The sequence below is a fragment of the Centruroides sculpturatus genome, unplaced genomic scaffold, assembly GCF_000671375.1.
Source record: "Centruroides sculpturatus isolate CEXI.00-Female unplaced genomic scaffold, Cexi_2.0 scaffold1288, whole genome shotgun sequence".
In the NCBI taxonomy this organism is placed as follows: Eukaryota; Metazoa; Arthropoda; class Arachnida; order Scorpiones; family Buthidae; genus Centruroides; species Centruroides sculpturatus.
In genome coordinates, this window is record NW_019385439.1 from 233,704 (window position 1) to 234,702 (window position 999).

Below are 999 nucleotides of genomic sequence, written 5' to 3' on the forward strand. Positions count from 1 at the left end.
ACCGCGAGGCATAGGCGGTGGCCCACGTCGTCCATGCCTTACACCGCCCTTAATCATAGAAATGATGTAATTTGAATATAAATTATTTATAAATACTTATGTCAAGTTATATTTTTATTACTACATAAAATATATTAAGAGTTTATGACCACTGTGCTGGGTGAGACGTTGTTGAAACAAAAAAAGTTATGCATTCCATCACGTACATAAACAGTGTCGTAATTCGCCAAGTGCAAATCAGCAAATTCGTAAATTTTTGTTTATTTTGAACAATCCGGATAATCGAAAATCCGGATAATGGAGGTTCTACTGTAATATAATAATCTTCTTATTTATTTCATTTCCTTCCGAGAGATGGCGCTAACAAAAATTCATTCGTTTTCGTCATAATAGAACACGTGTCCTGTATTATCTGTAGTATTTGTATAGGGTAAGTCACTAAAAACAGATGTAACTGATCTCTTACGTTAGTTATAATGGAGTTCTGCTATATAAATACAATTAATTAGTGACTCACCATTTCATGGACCAAGGAGAACTTAAAATGATTCTTTCCTTTTTCTTTTTCTTCGACATCGCATTCAAATTTTAAAGCTGTTTGCGCACGTGTCACGGTAGAAAAACAAATGTAAATACGCGAAAACACAGGAGCACGTGGTATTTCGTATCGGCCGCCATGTTTTTAAAAAACTGATGTTGCCAGATTCAGAGAGAATTCGGCCTTCGAATAAATTTTTTTTTTTAGAACATATTTCTTCCTTTCGAGTATAAAATATTTACTTTCACTATATTTTTATATATCGTAGCTTTGACGAAATATAACTTTTGTCAAATTACAAATTTTTAAACTCAATATATTAGTGAATAGTACGCACGTTGCCAACTCAGTGGTTTTTTTTCTCCCCTAAATTTGGGGGGAATCAGCAGGATGTGGGAAAATATGGGAGGATAAATCGTTTATGAGGAAAATGTAATCTGCCCATATTGGTTAGTGGAGTT

At 33.7% G+C, this 999-nt stretch overlaps 1 protein-coding gene across 1 annotated transcript in view; it reads right to left on the reverse strand.

Moving 5' to 3' along the window:
- The window catches only part of LOC111639006 (ribonuclease P protein subunit p38-like), a 17,568-nt gene extending 16,873 nt beyond the window's left edge, over nucleotides 1-695 (reverse strand). Inside the window, exon 1 of the mRNA XM_023384781.1 lies at nucleotides 518-695. Coding sequence (XP_023240549.1) covers nucleotides 518-576 — 59 coding nt within the window. The 5' untranslated portion in view covers nucleotides 577-695. The remainder of the gene's footprint in view (nucleotides 1-517) is intronic.
- Nucleotides 696-999: the final 304 nt, after the last annotated feature.